This window comes from Nuphar pumila, chromosome 7 (assembly GCF_984573655.1).
Source record: "Nuphar pumila chromosome 7, dmNupPumi1.hap1.1, whole genome shotgun sequence".
NCBI lineage: Eukaryota > Viridiplantae > Streptophyta > Magnoliopsida > Nymphaeales > Nymphaeaceae > Nuphar > Nuphar pumila.
Window position 1 is genome coordinate 111,655,530 of NC_143255.1, and position 20,903 is coordinate 111,676,432.

A 20,903-nucleotide genomic window follows, 5' to 3' on the forward strand; every position below is an offset into this window, starting at 1 on the left:
TGAGTTGGGAATGCAAGGAACTCCATTGCCATCCTCAGCTACATCAAAATATCATTCCTTTTTCCTGCAAGAGATAAGCTTTGACTGCTCTGCATTTACTATGAAATGGTATAATAGTTAACACATTACAGCATTCACATACCCAAACAGCACTATTGTTACTTGTATATGGTGCCATATCCCATTTCCAACCTGAACCAAAATATCGAGCTTGGCAGCGTAATTGTAATAATGATTATCCACACAGAATTGGATCATGCTACAGGATATCTAAATATATTGTGACGATTCACCATCAATTCTCTAATATATCTAACAAACAATATGGAGGGAAATGAAAGTTTTCCTCTATAACTATGCCACAACATTTGGCAATGCTTGAAGAACTGCTTCTCTGGTAGGCATAGCAGGAATAGCTCCTTTCTCTGTCACTGTCAGGGCTCCACAAACATTTGCAAACTGAAGCGCTTCCCTTAGCCTCCTCTCATCCTGAAAATGAAAGGTTTTAAATGTGTCAACATGGGTGAAGTATTTCACCTACTGGGTCATTGACTTGCTCATTTGAATCATCCACAAAATCATGTGTCTCTTCAAGTAATGGAATTGAGCTGGTAAAACTGAGCAAAACATGATTGAAGTATTTCAGGAAACTCCTCTCAAGTATTGCATGTACTCTCTTTCAACCTTTAAATTTGTGTATCATTTATTTAAAATAAGATTTGATTATGAACCTCTCAGTGTCATGACTAGAATCCAATGAGCCAGACAATATCCACATTGAAAAGTTGGAAACCATTTAATCATCAAGCTGTTTGAGAGTATTGCACATTCATATACAAATTTTCTTCATATACACATTCATCTAGTCATAATTCTAGTTGATCGAAATATATGATCATTTCTAGAATTAATGAAGTAGCAAGAGGGTTGTACGTTGTTGTTAACTGAAGACTCGTTCAACATACAAAGACTTCTATGCAATGAATTTGGAGGATTTGGTTGTTCTTCAACAACCACTGAGAATAGTTATGATTCACTATTATGCATGTTTCTTCTATCTTAAAAGGGGAGGTCATCGTTGTGAATAGTGTTGAGGCGTAGCGAGGTGTAAGACCCACTCATGAAGCGAGGCATAAAGCGTAAGCTTCACAAAAAATATTAAAAAATTGACCAAATAAAAAAACCAAAGTAAAGATGCATCATTTATGTACTATTAATAAATAATTGGATATTAAGTGAAGAATCTATACTAAATTATAAAACGAATTTCAAGCAACGACTACGATGCAATAATTTAACCGATCCAACAAAGAAGATGTGACTATTTAATGAAGGAACAAGAGACAATTAATATAAATACAACATAAAGAAATAAATGTGTGAATTGTGAAGTAAAAACTAATAAAATATCAACTAGAGTTATTAAACATAACAGTTAATGTACTTTTACAAATTGAACTCAACTACGTAGTAATACACATGCGATCACTCATCCACATACAAATGCATAGACAATGCATACAAACAGAGCACACATACACACACCTCATGTTTACCTACACACATCATATGCACTCATCATAAAGCACACATACACGTATATGCAGGGCATCTATGTCACATGGGTGCGGGCGCGGGTGCGGGTGCGGGTGCGGGGATTCGACACTTCCAAAAAACCCGGGTGCGGGGGTGCGGCAGGGGCAAAAATGTAATAAGTAATATATATATATATATATATATATATATATATATATATATATATATATATATATATATATATATATATATAAAGGGGGTTGGGGAATAGGCGGGGTTTTTTTTTTAAACTTTGCAGCTGTCAGCAGCTGACAGACAGATGCTGCAGCTGTCAGCAGCTGTGCTGACAGCTGCTGTCAGCAGCTGTGCGTGAAAAACTTACTTTATGCTAGTCTGTCAGCAGCTGACAGACTAGCATAAAGTTTTTTTAAAAAAATTTCGAAGCCCTTTTGGGCAATTTTTTTTTAAAAAAAAATGGACATTAATGATCCTGGGTGCGGTCAACGCACCCAGGATCGAGTTGACCGCACCCGCACCCGCACCCACGTCGAGTCGCGTCGACGCGGGTGCGGCACCCTCCTAGCCGAATCCCTGTGACATAGCAGGGCATTCATCACACAGAGTGACAGAAAAGAAAAAGAAAAAAGGAAGAAGAAAGACAGATGACAGGAACAGAGAAGAAGAAAATGAAGGAAAGATTAAAAACGAAAAGAAAAGAAAAAAGGAGAAAAAAGAAAAGAAGAAAGAAAGAAGGAGAATATGAGAAAAAAACTGAGGAAAAAGAAGAATGAAATAAAGAAAAGAAGAACAAAGGGCACAAAAGAAGGGAAAAAATGAAAGAAAGAACAGAGAAGAAGAAAAGATAAAAAAGGAAGAAAGATAGATGACATAAACAGAGAAGAAGAATGAAAGATTAAAAATGAAAAGAAAAAGAAAAAAGGGGAAAACAAGAAAAGAATAAGAAGAAAGAAAGAAAGGAGAAGATGAAAAAAAACTGAGGAAGAAGAAGAATGAAATAAAGAAAAAAAGTTTTTTTCTCAATAAAAAAGAAATAAAGAAAAGAAGACCAGAAGGCATGAAAGAAGAAGGAACAAAGAAGAAAAAAAGATTAAAAACTAAAAGAAAAGAAAAGAAAAAAGAAAAAAGAAAAAGAAGAAAGGGGAAAAAAAGAAAAGAATAAGAAGAAATAAAGAAAGAAGGAGAAGATGGAATAAAACTGAAGAAGAAGAATGAAATAAAGAAGAGAAGTTTTCTCTCATAAAAAAGAAATCAAGAAAAGAAGAAAGAAAAAACTGAAAGAAGGAATAGAGAAGAAGAAAAAATTGAAAGAGAAAAAGAAGAAGGTGGAGAGAGAGAGTACTCTCTTAAGTGTTGGAAGGTTGCTGCCGGTTGAAGGGAGGTGGAGGAGGAAAAAGGGGAAGATGGGTTTTCCCTCTACTCAATCGCGACCCCATTCCATTTCACGTATTTTTTGTTTTTTTATCTTTTTTTTTTCTAATGAGCAATGACTTAAAAAGGTCCACATGAGTATGAGGCATGTACCTCATGTTTGAGGTGCGCCTCAAGGCATACATGAGCTCCTCAAATCACATGAGGTGAACGCCTCAGCCCCTATTGCACTTTCTATGTGAGCCTCGAGGCATACATGTTTGTGCCTCACTTCGAGGCACACTTTTTATGCCTCAAAGTGAGCTTTTTACAATAGTGGGGGAGGTAGTTGCTCTAAAATCATAACCCTTGCAAACTGCATTGGCCATACAAAGGCTTTTGAGTCCTAATATGACAAAATCTCACTTTCCTCATTCAACAGTAACCCAAAAAGAAAAATATAAAAGAAAGAAAGAAAAATGAACACATATCTAGTTGTCGGAGTTAGGGTTTGATATGAGTCACATGAGCCTGAACCTAACGAGGCTCGAGTTCTGCTCAGCTAAGGCTTCAATCAAGTTTTTAATAAAAAAGATTTGTTTCACTAGTTTATTAGAGTAGAGAAGACATGATTTGAACAAAGCGGGAGCGAGAAGCGGAAGCAAGGCACTTTCAAAATTTTAGGAAGCGAGAAGCGTGGGATGACTTAGGAGCGAATGAGGAATCATCTCGAAAGCGACCTAGGAAGCAAACCAGAAGCGACCTAGGAAATGAGGGAGAAGCGAAAAAAATATAAAAAATTTTGAAAAAAATGGAGAAAGCGCGGGGAAAGCCGGGGGGAAAGTACAGGGAAACGTGCTTCCCATAAAAGGGAAGTATGTTTCTCATTAAAGGAAAGCACGCTTCCCATAAAAGGGAGACATGCTTCCCAAAAAAATGGCGCTTCCTGCACGTTTCGGAAGCGCAACATTCGCACTTTCGAGGTGCGCTTCCCCACTTACCTAGGCGTTTCTGGTAACTCGGATTTGAACTCACATAACAAGAGAACAACTTAATGATGGAACACAACTTTGTATTTTGTTTTAATGACATCCGCCATATATAGTGTATAAGTATATAGCAGTGGAACATGAATTTGCATAGTAGGAAAAAAATAACTTAATTGAGCTCTTAATCAGACTAAGCTCAGGCTCCAAATAGGCTCATTTAACTAAACAAGTTCTGAGACTGCACTCAAGTTAAGCTACATTGTTAAACAAGCAAGCCTGTACCAAGCTTTATTGAGCCAAGACTGAGCTTCTTGTAATAGCCCAGATCATCACGTACCCCTAATGGGTATTACAAAAGAAAATATATATATTTATAAATATATAGATAGACACATAGACATATATATATATATAATATATATATATATATATGAATATGTGTCATGATATATATATAGTACATATAATTTAACACCCCCGTCAAACACACGGTGAGATCACCGAGAGTTTGCTAAGGAGGAAGTAGAATAGAGGTGATGGTAGAGCTTTGGTGAAGAAGTTTTAGCTGATACTCAGTGGAAACATATGGAAGTTGAATGGTACCCCGTAAGAACTCATCACGAACATAATGGCAATCCATCCCTATGTGCTTTGATCGTTCGTGGAAGGTGTGACCCTATTTGGAGATACAACTAACAACTCATTCATAGAAATAAGCAACATCCCAGATCTTACCAGTTTTGTCTTCATGCATTTTAGCTCTACAACTTTGTAAGTTGTTGGATACCATTACTGGAATATGTAAGCAAGAATGCCCACACATGTAAAACAGCTCCAAAATACGAATGCTTTTACTATGAACTGGGTAACAGATGGAATGCATGTGATTGATAGCCATATAGCTCCACCTGGAAGGGTCGATGCCTAGCAGGTCAGGTCCAAGCACCAAGTTTGTTAATGATGCTTTGATTGGATGAGATTTTTAATGATATCATGCCTGATGCCTAGAATATATGCCGTCTATGATATGTAACATGACAATGATATATGCTTCAGATTTATGACCAAAGCCAAACTAATGATATTCCAATTAACACTGTCAAATTACCATACTATGGAGGGGAAGTTTGTTGGCAACTTGAGCATTAAGTAGATGTTCAAGACCCTTCTTGTATGGGGTAAAGAAAATAAATGCTAAACTATATCTGACCACATTTGATTTAATTTTGCCAATTTATTTTATCTTATTCAAAAGTTTCATATGGCTATATTTATTGACATTATACATCCAGTGTTCTTGTCAAATTAACTCATCTGACCACATATTTGTTAAAATATGTGTATTATCGTCATTTGTAATCTCGTATATATTTATATTCATATATATATAGATACATATACATATATATATATATGTATATCTATATCTATATATATATGAATATAAATATATATTCTTTATTCACCCAAAAGGGTATTTCTGTAAATTCCTGTTTTGCGCATATTCCACTTTGGAATATTGCTTGTAATTTTCCATTTTTATTTTTTATTTTTTATTTTTTATTTTTCTTCTTTTTTCCCTTTTTAATTTTCGGCTTTTGTGCCACATAGGGAGGCTCCCCAAAGAGTCGTTGGGGAGCCTCCAACGGTCACATATGTGACCGTTGGGGGCTCCCAACGACTCTCTTGGGAGCCCCCTTTGTGGCTCCTTTTCTTGCTTATAAATAGGGGCTCTCCCCTTTGTATTTTCTAAGTTCTTGAGGGAGCTTATGCTCCATTTGTAATGGGGTTTTTACCCCTTGTCCATTATTTCTTCAATGATATGCAACTTATGACTTTATGTCATATTTTTCCCTTTTTATGGGTTTTATGGGTTAGCACATTATGTGCTTGTGTTGTTTCCCTTTAATGGGTATATTTGCACTTCACGTGGATATGTATGGGTTCATTATTGAACCCAATGTATTCCAACTCACTTTCTAACATGGTATCAGAGCAAGGTCACGATGGGGTTGTCCTTGGGTGCAACGGAAAGCGTGTCGCTCAAGAAATGGTGAAGTATTCATTGCTCTTCCTTTTTGTTTTGAAGTTATTCGGTATGTATCCCTTTTCTTAAAGTATTATGCATTTGAAAATATGTTTCTTGCATATAGTTTGTTCGTTTAATGGTTATGATAGTTGAATTATGTCTTTTCACATTTCGTATGCTCGTATATTTTAAAAATATCTCCCTCAAATTTGGTGAACTCGTTTGTTGTTCAAATATATAATTTGCGTCTATCTAACTACTCATCGCATATAATAGCAATTTATGTTTTTTAAAATTACCTTCAATTATGTGAGATTTATAATTTCTATATAAGTATCTCATGATTGACCTATAAGTTAATTTTTAAATTATATATATGATTTCTTGCTAAAGTAATGATCTTTGCTTAAAATTTCTTAATTCTCATATGAACCCTAATTTGATTTGAGTTCCTCTTTTTTATTATGAATTTTAGTGCATTTTTTGAAAAATTTGATATAATCCTTATATGAAAATCTCTCACATCTAAAATCTTTGTTGAATCCTAAAATAGTTCTTGTTAATGATAACTTATAAGAACTCCTAAAAGTTTTTCAATGTTTCTTTTTTGAAAAATTGTTTATGATAAACCATTAGGAAAGATTTTTTAAAAGGAATTTCTCACACTACATAGAGTACATAGTTCATCTATTGCATCCTTTTGGTATAAATGATTTCATTTTTCATCTTTATAAACTTGTTGGTTTGTATTTTTCATAAGGTTTCGAAACCTCTTAATAATATCTTTTAAAAATGCCTACATTGGCCATAATATGGTTTTCTTTGTCCTCAATTGCAATTGTTAAAGTTTGAGAATTTCAAGCATTGCTCTTTTTATAAAGTGCATACTTGCTCACTTTTGTATATTTTTGTATTTTGTGCACATTTGTTTCTCAAATATTTGCGCTTGTATGCATTCCCTTTTTTTTATGAAATACATGCCTTAGTGCATGTTTGTTTACACCTTGGTGTGTATTTGTTCAAGTATTGTATGAGTGCCTTCGTGCACATCTTTTATAAAGCCTTTTGTGCTTACATGTGTATTGTCTCTTCGTAGACATTTTTGTATTATGGAGCCTTTATGCACATTTCTTTTTGTGAAAAATATAATGAATTTAGGTATTGAGTCCTTTTTAAATCATTGTAAGTGCTTTTAGCACTTTGTATGTTTCCGCATATCTCATCACAATCAAAGGTTTTTTAAAATTATTGTATGGGACTTAATCCCTAAATCTATAAATTTTCAAGTGTTTTAAATATTCTTTCCTTGAGTATTGTGTTAAAGCCTTCTTTGTGAACCATTACGGTTCTTATGATTTCTTTGATTAAAAGCTTGATTGTCTTGATGAATTCTTTATGTTGTTGTGTTTATTGCTTAATAAGTTTTTGGTATAAATGACTTGTTTGAAGATTAAGCATAATTTGTGTTTATGCAAAATTGTTGTTATAATGCACATTATTGATTATTGGACCTTTTTTAATCGGTCCTCTTTTCTTTGAAAAATGATTCCTAAAGTGTTTATTGCCTTTTTGTGGCATTTATATTTGTCCATCATATGTTATTTAATGCATCATTGTTTTGGCCTTATTATTGTTTTATTAGAGATGTTTGTTGAGGTGAGTTATGGGCACCTCGTGTTATATCATTTTAGATTGTCCAAATTGCCATATTATAGATGATGGTTGAGGTGAGTTATGGGCACCTTGGGACTCTAGAATGATTTGGTATATGATCTCTAATTATGAGTGTGACACTCTTTGTTATGTCTTTTTAGATTGTCCACTTACCATATTATAGATGGGGGTTGAGGTGAGTTATGGGCACCTTGAGACTTTAGAATGATTTGGTATATGAGTGTGTCACTAGTTTGATGTTGGCCATTGATCTTATGGATGCTCTTATTTATATATAAATGTGATGGATATATGATGTTTGAAACCTTAAAATGTTTTAAGGTATATTGAAATCAAGGTTTTAGGGATTATTGCCCAACCTTCCATTGTTTATGAAAATTATGCGTGCATTTGCACATTTGTGATTTTGTGCTTTTTTGCACAAGTGTTTCATATGTTCTTGGTGTGCGTATGTTCACACATTTATTTTCAAGAATTTTATTTTATCGATTATAGTATCTTGTTGAAGATATTTTTTTTTACATGCATGTTATTGTTATGAGAATTCATTTTAAAAGGAGTATTGTTTTATTCGAGGTTTATTTTCATTACAAGTTTATTGCCTCAAAAGTCTTTTCCTTTTATGCCCATTATCTAAGTGTCATCATATGTAGACAAGAATTTTATTACACCTTCGTGTGTTTTTAGCCCTTTGTTGGCTTTTTGCTCTCTTGGTCTAGTAGCTGAACACATTTGACTTGAGTGTTTTTATATGTAGACAAGGCACGTTGATTCACACCATGGTGTGTGATTTTTAGCCTATGTTGGCGTTTGTGTTCTTGTTCTAGTCGCTTAAAAGTATGCCTATGGTTGGCTTATTTCACTCATTTCAAGTGCCATCTTATGAAGACAAGATATGCATTGTGTTTTAGCCCATGTTTGGCTTATTACTCTTGTTCTAGTAGCTGAACATACTTGGTTTTAAGTGTATTTTTTACGTAGACAAGAGATACTTTTTAGTCCATGTTGACATGTATTCTCTTGTTCTTGTCGTAGATGCACTTATTTCAAGTATTATTATATATAGACAAGAGGTTCTTTTACACACCTTTGTGTGTGTCTTTGGCCTTTAATGGCTTTTATATTCTTGATCTAGTAGCTTATACACTTGATTTATGGGTCTTGGAGGACTAATAAGGTAGTTGTTTGTAATGGATGAACTATTGTTGAAATTTGCAAAATTTCATTCATGACTTATGTTTTTTATGAATCATATTTTTGATATGCATATCAAGTTGATTTCTTAGCATTTAATCGATATATTAAGTGCTTATGGTTTTTGCCACCCTTATATGTAGAATGTGTTTTTTGTCAATTAAGTGTAACTTTCATAATCAATTTTAAAACCTTGTAAACTCTTGGGTTTATTCTGCCTAAAGTATGCTTGAAAACTTCGTTTTTCTTGTTTGGGACTTCATTACATGTTTGAAGCATGATCATTAATGAGTTCTTTGAGTATTAATTCATTTAATGATAAGTATATGCATATGCTCTTTATGGCCTTTTTTGGGCTCTCATTCAATAAAGCATAGGTATTTTATGCCTCTTCGTAGGCTTCTTGTGGTATCCCTTTGTGAATCATTTTGTTATTCCCCATTATGGGGTTATATTTGTCCAATGTTGGACCTTATGAATGCATTATGCATTCTTGCAATTTATTTTTGCATAATTTGCTTCAGCTCAGTTTGTTTTAACATGATGTATGATTTTGAAACTTTAAGTGTCATTTCTGCGTAATTTGCATAATTTCTAACATAGGTCATCCATAATTATGCTAGTTAGAAATGGTCCATTTGAGTAAAAGTGCAAAGATATGTTTTACTTGTTTCTTTGTTGATTCTCTACAGGATCGCTAAAGATGTGGAACATTAGATGCATCATGGATTCGATCGATGGGGAATTGGACTTGAAGACCTAGCTCAAACTGTCATGAAGATGGAGTTTTTTCTTAAAGACTTTTGAAGAATTGGACTTCGTCTCAAGACTTCCCTTTGATTTTCCAAACTTTCGGGTTTTTTCCCCGCAAAGTTTGAGGGGGGATGTTAAAATATGTGTATTATCGTCATTTGTAATCTCGTATATATTTATATTCATATATATATAGATACATATACATATATATATATATACATATATATATATATATGTATATGTATATCTATATATATATATGAATATAAATATATATTCTTTATTCACCCAAAAGGGTATTTCTGTAAATTCCTGTTTTGCGCATATTCCACTTTGGAATATTGCTTGTAATTTTCCATTTTTATTTTTTATTTTTCTTCTTTTTTCTCTTTTTAATTTTCGGCTTTTGTGCCACATAGGGAGGCTCCCCAAAGAGTCGTTGGGGAGCCTCCAACGGTCACATATGTGACCGTTGGGGGCTCCCAATGACTCTCTTGGGAGCCCCCTTTGTGGCTCCTTTTCTTGCTTATAAATAGGGGCTCTCCCCTTTGTATTTTCTAAGTTCTTGAGGGAGCTTATGCTCCATTTGTAATGGGGTTTTTACCCCTTGTCCATTGTTTCTTCAATGATATGCAACTTATGACTTTATGTCATATTTTTCCCTTTTTATGGGTTTTATGGGTTAGCACATTATGTGCTTGTGTTGTTTCCCTTTAATGGGTATATTTGCACTTCACGTGGATATGTATGGGTTCATTATTGAACCCAATGTATTCCAACTCACTTTCTAACAATATTTAGTTGTAACATGCCCTTTCTTGCTTACTCATGCAGGCTAGATAGTTCATATTACTTCAACAAATATCCTTTTTTAGTGTTTCTTCATACTTGGATATTAGAAATTAAAGAGGATTCATGTTATCAACTTAGTGCAGATGGTGATTATACAGAAACAGCCAGAATTATGACACTTTTAATTAAACATTATGTGTTGCAAAGTAAATATCCATGGCATACCTCATACAGTTTTATATCAGCAGCTAGATTAGTTAATACTCCACTCATAAAGGCATCACCAGCACCTGTAGTGTCAACAGCTTTGACTTTCAGTCCACCAACTCTGCCACAAAAATCCTGCAGTATAAATAATAACCACATTGAGCTACTTCTAAATGAAAATCTTTGATTAATAATCCAGGATAAAAATATTCAATATAAATTCTGGAATGGTAGTTAGTCACGACTTCCTAATTGTACCCATCTTCAACAAAGAATGCAAGATCAAAAGGTATCCACCAGTCCAAATGGTGGAGGTGAAAAATAAGCTGCATGATGATGTCACAAGCTCTCAAACAATTTGATAAAAATCATTCATATCTTCAACTTGTATGGTGATGGAAAAAAAATTAAATCTTCAGATGGACAATTTGATATTATGACTTGCATATGGGCACATCTAACTTTACCTTCGTATAATATCGGCAGCCCTCTTGACCTTCTGTCACAAGTAGAAGTTTGAGGTTGGGATGGAAAAGTTTTTTCAGTACCACATTATCATCAGAAGGATCATCCCCTCCAGTTAAAAATGATATTTCTTCCTCACTTATCTGCAGCATTTAAAAACCAAAAAACTTGTTAAATCTCCAAAAGTGTTTCATTATGATAAAAGAACACGCAGGATAAAATGCACACTTTTATAACATCAGCTTCATTCCAAATGCTCATGATGCCCTCCAAGGCAGCATCCTTTGAAGGCCATAATGGAAGCCTCAGATTTGGATCGTAGGACAGTATACTTCCAGATTTTTTTGCTATCTCCATTGCAACAAGATGTGCTGTTCTACAAGGCTCAGCAATTAAGCTTATTGAACCATAGTGAAAAATACTTGCCTGCAGTTACAATACCAATATAAATTAAAACAGCATTTTTCATTTCAATTTCTTGAAAGAATTATATTCACCTATAACCATTACAAGAAAAAGTGAATTAGAACCGCCATACCTTCTTAATAAGTTCTCTGTCAAGTTCAGATTCTGAAAGAAGCATATCAGCACTTGGATTTCGGAAAAACATGAATTCCCTCTCACCATCAGCCCGGAGCGTGACAAATGCTAGTGCAGTTCGTGCCTCATGGTCAAAGCGGAGGCCAAAGATATCCACATTATTTTGCTTTAATATATCAGCCAACATGTAACCAAATTCGTCATCACCTACCTGGGCAAAAAAGTAAAGAGATTATCAATGATGGGCATGAAACCCTCTATGAATGGACCACTGCCTGGATTAAAAAAGGGTATTATGTAATACTCATGAACTATATGTATCAGATTCAGTTTCTACGATATAACTTCCAGTGGTGATTATCCAAAACAAATCTCTCAAACTATTGTAGATACTAAAACTTAATGAGTAAAATAATCTATACAATGCCCCAAAGGGGTTTGGCACAGTGGGATGGGGCCTAGGCCGCTAGGCAGGCGGTCTAGGTTCAAATCCCATGGGTGTAGCGACTCCCTGGGGCGAGGAGTAAGCCCACAGAGTTTTGTGCAGACAAGACAGCGACAGTAAGTATGACAGGCAGAGCCAGCGCGGCCAGGTCTATGATCCTGTGGGCGGTTTCTCCATGTAAATATCAAAAAAATAATAATATATACAACGGAGATAAAGAACATAGGGAAAGAGTGTATCACTGAACCTTCCCAATAAATGCTGATGAACCTCCAAGTCTGGATATCCCAACAGCAACATTGGCAGGGGCTCCACCAGGAGCCTTCTTAAATGCTGGTGCTTCTGCAAGTGAAACTCCACCAACAGTTGGAACAAAATCAATTAACATCTCACCAAAACACACAACCAGTCCATGTTCTTCTTGGTCTCTCTCGCCATTTACATTAGGCAGAGCATTGGGAAAACCTGCACAAGGATATTCTTTGCCGTGAATCAGGATTTGTTGTGCATAAGACCCTCAAAACATAGCACAGTAACAACTACTGATAACTCAAAAACTTGGGAGAGATGAATGTGGGTGGACACTTTCACAAACATATAGAAAAGAACACCCATACTACATGGATGAATAAATGTATAGATGAGAACAAAAATTATACAAACACATACATACAGATATCCATAGAAAGTATTGAGCTATGTGCAACGATGGAACAAGAAATACCCTGAATGAAGAATCACAATACAATCATTATGCCACACAAGCACACACATGCACAGGCGCAAATGTGTGAATGCATGTGCCCGCATCATGCGTATCCATGCACATAACCTATGAAATAAAGAACAAGAAAACAAAATTCTAAAATTTTGGCAAAAATCAAGGAATTTGATGAGTTGGATATGTGGGTGTATGAGTCTCAAACGACTCCTGCCACAGGATCTGCAATTTCCAAGAAATACTTAGCAGCAAGCTAAAGACTGATTAGCCCAACATAATCAGAAGCAAAAGTGTGTAGCTCATACATAAAACAGCTAGACTTGTGGAACTTTCTTGGGTATTTTTCAAAGAAAGATCTGTTGGGATAAACCACCACGTTGGTGGTGGTTACCCACGTTGTGGATAACGCTTCCCCCACGAAAAGGTGCTCCTTCTGTTAAACCTGCACAAAATCAAGGGGGAACGGTTACTCAAACCGTTCCCACTTTGTGCCTATAAAAGGGGGTTTCATGAGCAACCCCAATACGGTGAAACAGTGAGAAAAACAAGCATACAGGATTAAGCAGTGGGAATCGGTCCTGCTCACCGACTGCAGCTGCGCTCGTGGAGGGCCGCAGTCCGGCTGAGGAGAAGCCCTTCCCTTCCTTTATCAACCACCACCACCAGTACGGCTTCTGCTCCAACCTATCTCCACCACCTACAACAATCCGCCAATGGCCGCCTCAGGTACGCAGTCCTCCTGTGTTTTACTGTTTTCGAAAATAGTTTTCTTTGTTTTTGCCCTGTCACAGGGGAGGCGTTGCTGGACCAGTCCCAACATTGGGTTATGAGCCCACACCACCCCTCCGCTGCGAGGGTTTGATGGTGATTTTTTTTTTCGGCAACTGTCGCCATTGGGCGACAGTGTTTTCCGACAGAGCGGAGTCGTCGTGGGGCGACGTTGCAGGTTGTCAACAGACGGTCGCCTTGGGGCGACATGGTGTCGACGACAGCCGACGATAGTCGCCGTTGGGCGACAGACAAAAAAAAAAGCCATTAAGGTTTTTACATGTGGCCGTTGAACTGCAGGAGTTTTCGTCGTCGCCGATGGCAGCCACGGACTATTGCCGAAAAGGGGGGTTGTTTTCGTTGGATCTCCGATATTGCGTCCGGCAACGTGCAACATAAGGGTTTTAAAAACCCATTTTCGTTTTTCTCCTCTACCATCGGGCGATGGGGGTTGCCATGAGGTTGTATCGCCAGGAAACAGCGGCCTTCGACGGCCGATTCGCCGGTGTCAAGGACCATCCGGCGACGTACGACATCCAGGGCACTCTGTCATTTTATTTCAGGGCGGCAGGCTGTGTCGGGTGGCAGGTTTTGCCGGTGGTGCGTCGCTGGCAGGGCTCCGTGTGCGGCGGGGCTCTAGTGTGTTTTGCCGGAGATACATCGCTGGTAGGGCTCCGGTGTGGGTCGCCAGCAGGCGGCGTGGGTCGGCGGCAAGCGACATTGGTCGCTGGCAAGCCAAGAGGGTAAACCCTCTTCTCAGAAAAACAAAAAACCCTCGGGTTTTTTGTTCCTTTTTCTGATTTTTATCGGGTAGAACTGGATCGGGTCCAATACCGGCTCAGACCCGGATCTGGTTCATACTGGGTCTGACCCGGATTAAGTCAAATCGGGTCTGACCCAGATCCAGTTAGTATCGGGTCTGACTCAGATCCGGTTATTATCCGGGTTAGACCCGGATCTAGTTCATATCGGGTCTGACCCGAATCCAGTTCATATTGGGTCTGACCCGAAACTAGTTCAAACCGGGTCTGACCCGGATCCAGTTTATAGTCGGGTCTGACCCGGATCCAGTTTGAACTGGTTTTGACCCGAATCCAGCAGTGTCTAGGCACTATTTGACCTTAACCGGATCAGGGACTGATTTGGTCCCTTCCGGGACCGGTTCGGAGCCATTTTTGACCGGTTCCTTCCATTTTCTCGCCGGTTCCGAGATGCTAAAACCCTGTTTTCATAAATATAAGAAAATACAGGGATTTTGGCATACAGTTTTAGGGTTTTTATGAACTTTTGTTCATACTTGGCATCAGTTCATAACGTTTAGAACCGGTTCGGACCCTTGGATAACCGGTTCAAGGCTGTTTCAGACCGATTCAGAGTATTTTCAAACCGGTTCCTGCTTGAGGACCCAGGGTTTTACCCATTTAAGCTTGGCTTGGGTTATAGTTCATGCATTTATTTGTAATTATGCATGCGTGAATGATTGTTTAAATATTGGCATAAAGGATAGCTAGATGACTTAGTGAATTCATGTCACCAAAGTGACTGAATACACGTATGTTGTCAAAATTTTATACTATCATATAGTTTTAGCCTATGTCACACGGACTCGGCTCCAAGGTCGCCGCACCCGCGTCGACACGCACCGACACGGGTGCGGCTCAGACTCGGTCAACCCGACCCTGGGTGCGGTCAACGTACCTAGGGTCATTTTGGTCCATTTTTTATTTATTTTTTTTTATTTTCTGGGCTACAGAATTTAAGGAAAAAACCCTAAATCAGGCTTCACAACTCATCACCTGCCCCCTAATGGGCACAACTTTGATCGAGTCTTATATATATATATATATTATATATATATATTATATATATATATATATATATATATATATATATATTTTTAAATATATATATATATAGCCGAGTCCCCCATGTCCAAAATTTTTGAAATTGCCCCGCACCTGTGTCGCACCCGCACCCATGTGACATAGATTTTAGCCAATATTACTGTTGTACTTAGATTCATGAAACGATAAACAACCCAAAGGTAGTTTTATTGTGTTTGAAATTTAAATAGGGTAAAATAAGATAAATGTGTCGAGATACATCACACATGAGTATCCAAAGGTATATTGTATTGACGGTCTAACTTCACAAGAACCTTAGTTTTACCGAATATGGTCGTTATACCAAGTGGTTTCGCGTGTCGGAGCTCTTACCAAAGTAGGACTCCGATGACTCCCTTCACTCGCCTGAAAATAAGCATATTAAGGGCTTTTATTTTTTGCTTTTTCCATTAAAGCTTTAGTCTCGTACGAATGTTTCTTGATACGTGTCTTTTGTCGTGCAGTTTCTAGTTCTGTAATTTTAGATGGCTCAAGCTCTATACCATTTCTTGATGGATCTAACTTTAGTTATTGAAAAGAAACTGTTCTTTTTACATTAGGGTATATTGTATAACCCTCATATTAAAGCTTTTGATCTAAGAACAACCAGTGGATATTTTATTGGTTATCCAGAAAGATCAAAATGGTATGAGTTTTATTGCTCATCTCACTCACCACAGATTGTTGAAACGAATAAGGCAAAATTCCTAGAAGATGGTTCAGTAGGATTAAGTGCACTTCAAAGCTTTGGTTTTGAGGAAGTACAAGATCCAGTTTCGTCACCTGTTAAGGACAACACCGAAAGATACCGCATTATTATTCTTAATGATGATGTGGTTGATCATTCGGTTGTTGATGCACAAATCCCAAATGAACCTATTATGGACAATACAGAAGAGCACGAACATGATGATCAGTTTCAATCTGAACCTGAAGAACGACCTGTTTGGAGATCCACAAGGATTAGGAGATCTTCCATACATCTTAATTATGTGGTGTACCTTCAGGAGCCTGGTGATTTCATAGATATGGATGATGACCCATTGGCTTTTATGAAAGTTGTAGAAAGCAAACAATCTACATACTAGATAGAAGTCATGAAAGAAGAGTTAGACTCTATAGCTAAAAATCAAGTGTGGGATCTTGTCGAGTTACCTAAAAGAGTAAAGCTCGTAGGATGTAAATGAGTCTTTAAGACCAAGAAGGACTCCAAAGGTAACATAGAGAGACATAAAGCAAGATTGGTTGCTAAAAGATTCACCCAGATAGAGGGCATTGACTACAATGAAACGTTTTCTCCTGTCTCAACTAAAGAGTCAATGAGGATAATTTTAGCCCTCGTAGCTCATTATGACTTAGAGTTACATCAGATGGATGTGAAAACAACATTCCTCAACGGGGATCTGAATGAAAAGGTATACATGAAACAACCTCTTGGTTTCTCTGAAAATGATTGTCTAGTTTGCAAGCTCAATAAATCAATATATGGACTTAAACAGCCCCCCGACAGTGGTATATTAAATTTTCAAAAAATGAGTGTAGCTGAGATGCGTATGCTGAGATGGATGTGTGGAAATACAATAAAAGATAAGATTCGGAACGAGGAGATACGTAAGAAGGTAGGCGTTTCACCCATTGAAAATAAGATGAGAGAGAATCGTTTACGGTGGTTTGGACATATTCGACGAAGGCCTAATGATGCTCCAGTTAGAAGGATGGAGAAATGGGAAAATATATTAGTTAAAAGAGGTCGGGGTAGGCCTAGGAAGACATGGATGGAGGTGATAAGAAAGGATATGAATGCTTTGAACCTCACCGAGGACATGGCATTGGATAGAAATGAATGGAGGAGAAGGATTCATGTGGAAGACCCATAATGATTTTCTTTGTTGGTTCATATCGCCGACCCTAATTGTTTTGGGATGAAGGCGTTGTTGTTGTTGTTGTTGTTGTTGTTGTTGTTGTTGTTGTTGTATTGTGACTTTCGGGTTTACAGAAAACATTATTGATCAATGTATATGCCTTAAGGAAAGTGAGAGTAAGTTCATTATATTGATGTTGTATGTGGATGACATTTTACTTGCAACAAACGATTTAAAGTTGCTTTCAGAGACAAAACAGTTTTTTGTATTACATTTTGATATGAAAGATATATGTGAGGCTGCCTATGTTCTTGGCATTGATATCCGTCAAGACAGAGCAAAAGGTTTTTTAGGCCTCTCCCAAAGATCCTACATCGATAAGGTGTTAAAGCGATATGAGATGGAGAATTGTTTTCCTAGTTCAACACCCATATCAAAGGGTGACAAGCTGAGCCTAAAGAATTGTCCACAGAACGATATTGACAAAGCACAGATGAGTGCTTATCCATATGCATCAGTTGTTGGCAGCTTGCAGTACGTGCAGACATGTTCTCGACCAGATATTTCTTTTGCAGTAGGGGTGCTTGGAAGATTTCAGTCTAACCCAGGTTTACCCCATTGGAAGGCTGCCAAGAAAGTCTTGCGGTACTTGCAAGGGACAAAAGACTATATATTGATGTATCGTAAAGTTGATCACCTCGAAGTCATTGGCTACTCAGATGCGGACTTAGGAGGATGCCTTGATAGTAGAAAGTCTACTACTGAGTACGTCTTCTTACTTGCTGGGGGCGCGATCTCTTGAAGGAGTAGGAAGCAAACGACCACTGTTGCCCACACCATGTAGGCAGAATTCATAGCATTGTACGAGACTACTTCGCAAGCTATATGGTTAAAGAACTTCACATCACAATTAAAGGTGGTTGATTCCATTGGGAAGCCACTGAAGGTTTACTGTGATAATGAAGTTGCGGCGTCCTTTTCGAACAACAACAAAAGTACTATGTCATGTAAGCATATGAAATTGAAGTATTTTGTTGTTAAAGAAAGGACGGAGAATCATTTAATGCATATTGTTAATATTGGTACCAAAGAGATGATCGTTGATCCTCTTACCAAAGGGCTAGCACCGGGATTATATTCCGAACATATGAGGATGGGATTGTTAAACTCTTTTTGACATATGCATATAAATAAAGTGATCACTTACCGTTCATGATTCTCATTATTTTTTGTTGTTAATCTCATAAAGATTAGAGATTCAACTAAGGACCTATAGAATAAATTATAAAGGTCAATCTATTCATCAAGTTATTCCCATAAGGTTTTCTGGTTAAATGGGTTTATCGTCGGAACAAGTGGAAGAATGTCACCACATTGGTGGTGGTTTCCCACGTTGTGGATATCGCTTCCCCCACGAAAAGGTGCTCATTCCGTTAAACTTGCACAAAATCAAGGGGGAACGGTAACTCAAACCGTTCCCACTTTGTGCCTATAAAAGGGGGTTTCATAAGCAACCCCAATACGGTGAAACAGTGAGAAAAACAAGCATACAGGATTAAGCAGTGGGAATCGGTCCTGCTCACCGACTACATTCAGTAACCTGCGCTCGTGGAGGGCCGCAGTCCGGCTGAGGAGAAGCCCTTCCCTTCCTTTATCAACCACCACCACCAGTACGGCTTCTGCTCCAGCCTATCTCCACCACCTACAGCAAACCACCAATGGATGCCTCAGGTACGCAATCCTCCTGTGTTTTACTGTTTTCGAAAACAGTTTTCTCTGTTTTTGCCCTGCCACAAGGGAGGCGTTGCAGGACCAGTCCCAACAAGATCTCTAAATCAAGCCTCCCCTTCCTGGAAGGAGATCATTCCACCCTGATTTAGTACAGTCAGCCGATGGGTTCTTCAAATTTACTGATTCCACATTGATCTAGATTATTTGGACAAACCAAAGATTGGAGAAAAAAGAAAACAAGTTTGATCCAAGACAATAACCAACACTACCAATCAGAAAGCATGGTTTAGCAATTCACACCAAAATCAAGATCCCAATTGAAACCAACTTGAATATTTCATAAACAGGTTAAACAAAAGAGCATTTAGATGCCAAAGATACAACAATGCCTCTAAACGAAATGAACCAATTTCTTTCCCTCAATATACCAAAAGATTAAACCAAACAACCAAATTGAAGACGTAGAGAAACAACAAATAGAACAAAAGTAAATTGCCACTCTTTCTCATCAATTGAATCATGAAAGGATGCAGATCAAGAAGTCAAAGAATGCAAGAAAAGAAAGACGATCCGCAACAGAGGAAAGAATAATACCAAAAGATACAGCAATGCCTCTAAACGAAATGAACCAATTTCTTTCCCCCAATATACCAAAAGATTAAACCAAACAACCAAATTGAAGACGTAGAGAACCAACAAAGAGAACAAAAGTAAATTGCCACTATTTCTCATCAATTGAATCATGAAAGGATGCAGATCAAGAAGTCAAAGAATGCAAGAAAAGAAAGACGATCCGCAACAGAGGAAAGAATAATACCAAAAGATACAGCAATGCCTCTAAACGAAATGAACCAATTTCTTTCCCCCAATATACCAAAAGATTAAACCAAACAACCAAATTGAAGACGTAGAGAACCAACAAAGAGAACAAAAGTAAATTGCCACTATTTCTCATCAATTGAATCATGAAAGGATGCAGATCAAGAAGTCAAAGAATGCAAGAAAAGAAAGACGATCCGCAACAGAGGAAAGAATAATACCAAAAGATACAGCAATGCCTCTAAACGAAATGAACCAATTTCTTTCCCCCAATATACCAAAAGATTAAACCAAACAACCAAATTGAAGACGTAGAGAACCAACAAAGAGAACAAAAGTAAATTGCCACTCTTTCTCATCAATTGAATCATGAAAGGATGCAGATCAAGAAGTCAAAGAATGCAAGAAAAGAAAGACGATCCGCAACAGAGGAAAGAATAAAGCAGAGAAGACAAAAGAATGGCGAATGGTGTACCTGAAAGGATCCTGGAGGAACCCATGTGGTTGCTGCTGGAGGCCTTCTTGGATGCTCCACGGAGAAACAGAGCAGCAGAATAAAAATAAGCTGTAACGTTGGTGGTAGGAAGGGTTGCAGCAGCAACAGCAACAGCAGAAGAAGGATGGGCCACTGCTAGTCGAAAATTGACTGGAATTGGACGGATTCTTGGAACTAAGACACCTGCTTAATGCAGAAACGCCACCACCACTCTCAATCCCAAGACAACCAACGTCTTTCTTTCTTTCTTTTTCTCTTTCTATTTTTTCTAGAGCGAGAAAATACTGTTGGAATCGGAGACCACGATTTACAAGACTGTACTTCTTTGGGTAAAAATTCATACCGGCCAGGCGTTCAAACTAAAATCCACCACCCTTCTCTTACTCAACAAAGTTGGACTACAAAAGCCTCACTGCTCATGCGTCTTAGATGAGACCACCATCTCGGCCACCCATCCTCAAAACCAACGGTTAAGATCGAATTGGACTCGTCCTTTGGACAAAGACCACACCAAGCAGTTGATTCTTTACTTATTCGTAGCGTGGCCTTCTCTTGTTGGTGTTAGATATAAAAAGACTGACAACCCAGATTTATTTTCAAGTGTAATTGATGATGGCTATCTTTTAGC

The 20,903-nt window shown here is 37.5% G+C and overlaps 1 protein-coding gene across 1 annotated transcript; it reads right to left on the reverse strand.

Annotated features, from left to right (window-relative positions):
- Positions 1–58: 58 nt before the first annotated feature.
- Positions 59–20,508, reverse strand: LOC149832948 (putative fructokinase-7). The gene is made up of 7 exons (XM_090014792.1): positions 20,255–20,508; positions 12,243–12,460; positions 11,549–11,761; positions 11,239–11,436; positions 11,013–11,153; positions 10,564–10,680; positions 59–489 (listed from the first exon to the last, which is right to left on the reverse strand). Exons 1-7 carry the CDS (start codon positions 20,277–20,279, stop codon positions 355–357), a joined length of 1,047 nt encoding a protein of 348 aa, XP_089870918.1. The 5' UTR covers positions 20,280–20,508; the 3' UTR covers positions 59–354.
- Positions 20,509–20,903: the final 395 nt, after the last annotated feature.

Bases quoted from the DNA above. Each gene is read 5' to 3' on its own strand.
- LOC149832948 (XM_090014792.1), bottom strand. From the start codon at position 20,279: ATGGGTTCCTCCAGGATCCTTTCAG. The intron at 11,154-11,238 runs GTGTGCATTTTA...TAAATGCTGCAG, and splicing joins ATGAAGCTGATGTTATAAAA to ATAAGTGAGGAAGAAATATC. The intron at 490-10,563 runs GTATGCCATGGA...TTTCATTTTCAG, and splicing joins CTGATATAAAACTGTATGAG to GATGAGAGGAGGCTAAGGGA.